This window comes from Grammomys surdaster, unplaced genomic scaffold (assembly GCF_004785775.1).
Source record: "Grammomys surdaster isolate TR1022 unplaced genomic scaffold, NIH_TR_1.0 199, whole genome shotgun sequence".
NCBI lineage: Eukaryota > Metazoa > Chordata > Mammalia > Rodentia > Muridae > Grammomys > Grammomys surdaster.
This window is the reverse complement of record NW_021604644.1, coordinates 5,282,263-5,290,295: the sequence shown is the minus strand read 5'-3', so window position 1 is coordinate 5,290,295 and position 8,033 is coordinate 5,282,263. Positions and strand designations below refer to the sequence as shown.

At 46.4% G+C, this 8,033-nt stretch overlaps 1 protein-coding gene across 1 annotated transcript in view; it reads left to right on the top strand.

The window, feature by feature from the left end:
* The window catches only part of Reck (reversion inducing cysteine rich protein with kazal motifs), a 21,646-nt gene that overhangs the window by 10,768 nt on the left and 2,845 nt on the right, over nt 1-8,033 (top strand). The window contains exons 6-8 of the mRNA XM_028770272.1: nt 3,872-4,064; nt 5,313-5,523; nt 7,078-7,151. Of these exons, the coding sequence (XP_028626105.1) occupies nt 3,872-4,064; nt 5,313-5,523; nt 7,078-7,151 (478 nt within the window). The remainder of the gene's footprint in view (nt 1-3,871; nt 4,065-5,312; nt 5,524-7,077; nt 7,152-8,033) is intronic.

Genomic DNA, 8,033 nt, shown 5'->3' with positions numbered 1-8,033 from the left:
CTGTTTTCTGGCGTCCTCTCTGCCTAACCTTGGCTTTTCTGTAACTTGCTCTGTAGATTGACCTGAACGCAGAGGTCTGCATGGTTCTATCTCCTGAATGCTGGATTAAAGGTGTGTACTACCAAGCCTAGATCTAAACTCAGCTGGGTAGGATCTTGCCCCAAAATCCCACTCCCTTAATCTGTTATCTGCATGAACACAGGATTCAGCTCCATTTCACTTCCTGGTGCCCCTTTAATACTCGAACTGTATATTTTATATTTTTCCTTTCTAAACTTGTTGCACTTGTTCAAAATGCTCTTCAAAAGACTTAACCAGAGAACAAAGTCTCTGCTGGGCTCTTTTAAGACTTCTTTTGTTAATGCAATTAATCTGAGTCTGCAATTAATCTGCCTAAGCGTAAGGCAGACTCGTCAGACAAGGGCAAAAGAAGCCACATTCTTCACCAAAATATCATAAAAACAATCTCTAGGCCACATACTGAAATTCTTCTCCTCTCAAACCTCTTAGGCCAGGTCTGCACAGTTCAGATCACTCACAGCAATAATGTCTTCCGTATTCCTACTAGGATGGCTCATTAAGCCCCACTTAAAGCATTCCATGGCTTTCTAAATCCATAGTCCCAAAATCCAGATTCTTCCAAACAAAAGCATGGTCAGGCCTATCTCAGCAATACCCCAGTCCCCGGTACCTACTTCTGTCTTAGTTAGGGTTTTACTGCTGTGAACAGATACTATGACCAACGCAAGTCTTATAAAGGACAACATTTAATTAATTGGAGCTGGCTTACAGGGTCAGAGGTTCAGTCAAGTGGGAGCATGGCAGCATCCAGGCAGGCATGGTGCAGGAGGAGCTGAGAGTTCTACATCTTCATCTGAAGGCTGCTAGCAGAATACTCACTTCCAGGCAGCTAGGATGAGGGTCTTAAAGCCCACACCCACAGTGACACACCTACTCCACCAAGGCCACACCTCCAAATAGTGCCACTCCCTGTGCCAAGCATATTCAAACTATGACAGTCTCCAAGTAGAGAGACCTTTTTGGATATAATGACAATATAAAAGTTTTAAGAATTCAGCTACATGAGAATCACATTTTTTTTTTGCACGATAACTTATGACAAATTGGGAAGAATGTCATGGAGAAAGAGCCCTAACAAATCAGTGTGAAGAATGTCAACTGAATGTGAAAACAGGTGAGAGCGCCATCATAGCCTCATGAAAACCATGGGCCAAGGAAGTAAACACGGAAGAAGTAGCCATGGTTCTTAAACACGGTGGGGGTGGGGCGTTTCTTTGTTAAAGATTAAGTGATTCTAACTATTGTATACAAATCACCAAAATTCAGTTCTTTCATGTGGTAGAAAATGAAGCGTGGTCAGCATGGTCAGCAGGTGGTCCTCAGTGGTCACTCCTTACAGACTTGGGATTCTCTTGCAGTGACTCTACCATCTCTACAATGTCACAGACCTTTATCCACCCCACTGCTGGCTAGGAGCTAGGAGCAGGGTGCTGGAGGGTTCTCTTGAGGGCCTTGATGAGCCACCTGAAGAGGTTCCATTATAGTTACTATTGCCAGCCACATGCCACTATCTAGAACTCAAGTCAGTTGGCCCAGCCAGCTACCAGGGAGAGCAAAGAATGCAGTGTATATATTAGCCATAAAAGATTAAGTGATTTTGACAAATGTACAGCAGTTAGCACCTTTAACCTTCACCGTATTGCCAGAAATAAAAATTAAATTAAAACTATAATTGTGTGTCACTTCACATCTATTGGATTGGCAAAGATAAAAAAATTGATAATATAAATTTAGAAAATAGATGGTATCATACAAGAGGGACTGGAAGAAGGCTAGTACTTTCTTTCTGGGAAGCAATTAGGCCTGAATCTGTTTTGTTATTGTAAAAGTATGTGTGGATGAGTGTTGTGTCTGTGTGAATGTCTATTTACCATGTGCATGTGGTGCCCTCAGATGCCAGAGGAGGGCACTAGAGCCCTAGAATTGAAGTTACAGGCAGTTATGAGCTGCCGTGTGGATGCTGGGAATCAAACCTGACTGCTCTGAAAGAGACATGTCTGTCAACCACTGAGCCAGCTCTCCAGCCCCCGAGCCAGTTTTCAGTGCATGAACCTAGGCTGAGTGGTAGAGTAACTTGCCTAGCAAAGGGAACAGTCCCTTTGGATCAGTATATATACACGGGTTCTTACCTGCACACAGCATTTCTGCGAGAATTCGAAGGAATAGCTAAGAAAGGGAGCTGGGTGGCTAGGACATGAGCTGTGGAAGGAGGGACTGACTTTGCACAATACGTCATTATAGCTTTTCGTTTTGTCCATGGGTTTGTGTCATCTCTTCAAAGCAATAGTTGTGGGGGGTTGGTTTGTTTCTGTCTTCCTTTTCTTTTCCTTTCTTTTCTTTTCTTTTCTCTTCTTTTCTTTTCTCTTTTTTGGTTTTTCAGGACAGGGTTTCTCTGTGTAGCCCTGGCTGTCCTGGAACTCACTCTGTAGACCAGGCTGGCCTCGAACTCAGAAATCCACCTGCCTCTACCTCCCAAGTGCTAGTGCTGGGGATTAACGGTGTGCACCACCACTGCCTGGCCCTGTCTTTATTTTCTTAAGAAACAGTTATATTCCCTGAAATACATACTGATAAACCAGACATTTTTCTAAGTATTAGGACATGACGAGATGAGACAGGCCATCACTGCATTATTTTCTTAAATTTACCCTCCAGATTCTCAGCCTTTTCCTGGGATCCTCTTACTTCCTTTTCTTAAAAATCCATGTGTGTGTGTGTGTATATATATATGTATGTTTGTATGTGTATGTGTGTACAGTGTCTGAGTATGAGTATCTGTGCTGTGTATGTGAGTGTAGGCATGCATGCCACAGAACAGTTTTCAGGAGTTGGTCTGGCCTCCTACCTCGTCTGAGACAAGGTCTGTCTCAGTGCCTCTGCACTGTATCTTATCAGGTACTCTGGGGAAGTCCACTGCCTGCCTCCCCTCTGCAGGCAGAGGGTTGGGATTAGAAGTGTGTGCTTCCGCATTTGGCTTGATCACTTGTTCCTCCCTACATGACCAAGTTTCCTCCGGTACCCCTGGTTGTACCGCCTTCCTTGTTAGGTCACTAGAAGGTCTTGCTTCTGTGGCCTCCCCTCAGCTCATAAGCACCCAGCAGCAACCCCCATCCAATAGGTACAGAAAGCTGAGGTTTAGTATAAAACGTGAAGCCTTTCTTAAGATAGACTTATGTTAATCAAGCTAAAAATTAAGTACTTAGCTAGGCGAGATAGAGTACACCTTTAATCCCACATCCAGGAAGTAGGCAGATCATTGTGAGTTCAATGACAGCCTGGTCTATATAGTAAGTTCCAGGCCAGCTAGGGCTATGTGAGACCTTGCCTTAAAAAAATAAAGCATCTGAAAATGGTCTGTGGTTCTTAACTGTGCTCCAGTGTTGACCCCACCCACTCTTGGTCTCACACCAGGCACTCCTACTCCACACCCGAGTCCTAGGCTTTTACCCTTCGATTACCACCCCTACCTACCCCAGATCATCCCTCCCCACCCCCACATCCTGGAATATCACCTCATGTTTGTGGCTCCTCCCTCAGCCTAGCCTGCTTCTGCTCTCCTTACCCACCAAGTTCCAGTTAGAATGCCATCTTCCATGTGTGCCCAGGGCTCACCACTCAGCAACTAATTCCCTCTGAGCAGTGTGTCTGCCATTTTCTAGTCTGCCTGTCCTCTGCATGCAGTGCATTAACCCAGCCCTTTCCTCAGCTTCCTGTGCCACACCCAGGGCTTTGCTGCCCCAACCACAGTTCTTCCCTGCTTCCGGTCACCTGCTGTTTCCATCTCTTTCAGATGTGTGCCAAAACCACAAGTCTGCCTGACAACTTTTGATAAATTTGGGTGTAGCCAGTATGAGTGTGTGCCCAGACAGCTCACCTGTGACCAGGCCCGAGACCCTGCGTGTGACACAGATCACGTGGAGCACAACAACCTCTGCACTTTGTACCAACGAGGAAAAAGCCTGTCTTACAGAGGCCCTTGCCAGGTATGTGCGTTGTCTACCAAACCTAAGGGTATCAAGTTAGTTTATGACCTTTCCAGACAAGCAGAATGCAGCCCCGCTGAGAAAGGAGTGGTGTGGCTAACACTTGGCGTCAGTGTGTGCCTCTGAGGAGGAGTGTAGAAGCTGCCAGACACTGGCTTTGTAGAGCCTAGTCCTAGGAAAAGACTTAAGGCTCACACTGGGTATGGTCACCACTCTCTATTGCTTCGAAGTTCTGTGACTGTCATAGAAAACAAATCAGGTCAGGCAGTGGTGTCACATGCCTTTGATCCCAGCACTTGGGAGGTTGAGGCAGGAAGAGATCTATGAGTTTGAAGCCAACCTGCTCTACAGAGTAAGTTTCAGGACAGGCTACACAGAGAAACCCTGTCTCAAAAATCAAAAAACAGAAAAAAAAAAAAAAGGAAGGAAGGAAAAAAATCAGGAAGAAAAGCAGTCTCCCCCTCTCCCCCCACCTTCTCCCACTGGTCTGAAGTGATATGAAACTCTCTAAGATTTGTTTTACATAGACCTAACTCAGTCTTTTAGGCTTGGAAGATCTGCTTCCACATTAAATACACTTAGGGGATAGCCTCCTCGGAGCTTCCTACTGACCTTCCTGATTCTGTGCTGACCCCTGTCCTGGGAGAGTCCCACCTTAGACCCCAGCCAGCATCACCTGCCTGCAGCCCACTAAAGCCTGACGTGCTCTTCGACCCATGTGGAGAAAATCCCTTCAGCTGGTCTGGCTACTGTTTTCTCTTGGAGCTGGTGTCCTGCTTACATAGACATCACGTGCTACACACACACCCACACCCTTCTCTTCATCCTTGCTCCCTCTCCTCAGCTAGGGTGTTTCTCAGGTATATCCCTAACTACCCAATAAGTCTAGACTATATCTCCCCTGCTCATCTCTCAGCCCATCCCTCCCTCCCCTTTTCCCATACCCAGCATGAAATGGTCAGGTCCCACCTTTTCATGAAGATCGGTCTTTTTGTTTAGACCTTCGTGATTACTAGAAGTGTTGGTGAAGGGATATTTTTATCTTGTATCAGTCTCAGTGGAATAAAAGCCTTTTCAATTGATCCTGTGACAACCTATTACTTAGTCCACCCCAGGACTTTAGAGAGTCCCCAAAACTTAAACCTGTGTCTTTTCACTTCCTGAAAATAGGGAGATCAGCTCTGTGCTCACAATTAGAAAGATGTACCATGGAAGTTTCCAGGCTAAAAGTTATTTGTCTTTCCTCAGCCTTTCTGCAGGACCACAGAGCCTGTTTGTGGGCACAATGGTGAGACGTACAGTAGTGTGTGTGCTGCCTACTCGGACCGTGTGGCAGTGGATTACTACGGGCCCTGCCAGGCTGTGGGGGTCCTCTCTGAATACAGTGCTGTGGCCGAGTGCGCTGCTGTGAAGTGTCCTTCCCTCTCAGCTATAGGCTGCAAACCCATCATTCCACCAGGTGAGCTGGAGGCCTCAGTCGGGCAGGGGTGGGACCAGAAAGATTTGCTGATCCACCCCGGAAAATGAACCATCGAGAAGAGACTTCACTGGTCTGTAGACACTGAAAAGTTGTGATGAAAGACTCAGCTGAGACAGAAAGGATGCCCATGGTACAGGCATCCTGGGATACAGTAGAAGATGCTGTCCCAAATGAAAAGGGACTCATATGCTGATGATTGTGAGCTAACTCCAAAGCCATGGGTTACCTTAGATAGACGGGCTCTGCCGACATCAGAGCAGCTCGGCAGTGGCTGGAGACCTGGCTCAGGGTAAGGGCACTTGTTCTCGTAGAAGACCTGGGTTCAATTTCTAGCACTAATGAGTTGGCTCACAACCATCTGTAACTCTAGTTCCGGAGGATCCTATGCCCTTTTCTGACCTCTTCTGCCACTGAGTGCACATATGGTTTACATACATACATACATACATACATACATACATACATACATACATGAAAGCACACATAAAATGAATAAATCTAATATAAAAATTAAAAAGAAAAACAACAGCATGGCAACTTTTTTCGAGCAAAATTTTATATCAGGTGTCAGTACATAAGCAGGTAAATAGCATTTAAATTAAAAATTTAGGATTGTGAATTAAATACATAGCATTTACTTATTCTTAAATGGCTGGACAATTAGTTATTAGTTAGATGGATAGTTAACATGTTTGATGAACACAAACACGTAATAGAGAGAAGCAGTGGTGGGGGTTGGGGGGTCACCTTATCTCAGCTGTGTGTCGGAACAGAGAGCTCCTTCACACAAACAGCTGTGAGCGTCAGTTTTCCAGGACAGTGTACCTTAAATGCATGCTCATCAGTGAGGCAGAGCGGAGGAGCCTTCACCCCAAGCCTGCTCAGTACAGGTTATTCTGGGTCTCCAAAGTCTCCATCTGTGAGCTCATCAAGGACTCACTGGGACCCGTTGTGTTCAGGGCAATATTCTAAGCACCAGGGACCCAGCAGCGAACAAAACAAAGCCCCTTCCCTCCTGGAGAGCATGTTCTAAGGGAGGAGACATAAGGTTCCCCAAGACCCAACTGTCCAATCAGAACTGCCTGATGAAGCTGAGTGAAGGGGTGGGGAGGGCCTGGTGGGAACTCTGTTAACTGTGGCCTAAGATGTGACTGTCTCAACCCTTGCCATGGTTTGTAAACAGGTTAAGGTAGTTTGAAATATATTACATGGGAAGCAAACACTCAGAAGCCCTGAAATTCCCTTATGCAGACAGAGAAACACAGAGAGGCACGGCACAAGCTGTGGCTCAGGACCAGAGTGGGAGATGAGAGGCAGGCAGACCTGTGTGCTGTTACTCCCCAGCCCCGCATCACCAGAGGACGGTGTTTGGAGGATGGATGACTTTGGTGATATTAGGATCCTGGGTTGGATGTTGAACACAGCTGAAAAATACAATCATCAGGAAGGCCACCTGGGACCTAGTCACCTCACCTGTAATTTTGGATTCTCCTTGTTTTAATTCTGAACACACAAAAATGGTTTTTGTTACAGGGGCTTGCTGCCCATTATGTGCTGGGATGTTACGGGTTTTATTTGACAAAGAAAAACTGGACACTATTGCTAAGGTAAGGTTGCTTCATAAGCCAGATACTATTAAAAGCCTATTGCTAAACTCGGGAATCCTCGAGAGCAGGATGTATTGTCTCTGTGTATAGATAAACCAGGTCCCTAGACTCGCACAATCAATAAATCAGGGGTTGGTACCCCCGTGACCTGTGCTCTCTCCTGCTATGCCGTTTCTTAGAAAGCCCCTGCCAGCTCAGAGAGCATGGTCAAAGCCACTTGGCCAACAGTAGTAGAAACCCAGATGGTCTGCACCCCACCTCATCACAGCACCCATCCTGTCCTCCAAGGAGCCGCCTTCCTTCTCTGTTCATCTTTCCATTTCCTGTTGCTCTCTTTTGGGAAGCCAGAACCCTAGTGATGCAACAGGAAACACTTGCCACTGCCAGAGCATCCTTCCTGTCTTTACTGAGACCTGTGTTCCCACAGGACTGTTTCCCTGTGCTCTCCTGTTCTAAGCACTCACTCTGAGAAGTGCTGATGAGGCTGGAGATCCCTCAGTTGGATGCTTTCCTTAGTCACTCTGCCTTGTGTTTACAGTCAGTCTCTCTCTCATTCAGCTAGACTGCCTGGCAAGCATGCCCCAGGACCCTATCTCTGCCTCAGTGCTGAGATTACAAGTATGTCCCACCACACAGACAACATTTACATTTTGATGTGAGGTCTGTGACTCCAGCTTAGGTCCTTCCTCAGCAAGCTCCTGACCAATGAGAGACTGTGTCTTAAAAACAATGTGAGCCACTCAGTCCCTAAGTGCTCCTGTGCTTACTGCTCTTTCAGAGGACTCAGATGCAGGTCCGGGGCCCACACCAGGCAGCTTACAGCCACATGCAACACCAGCCTCCATGGTGCCTGCACATGCATACAATACCCTTACAAAAGAC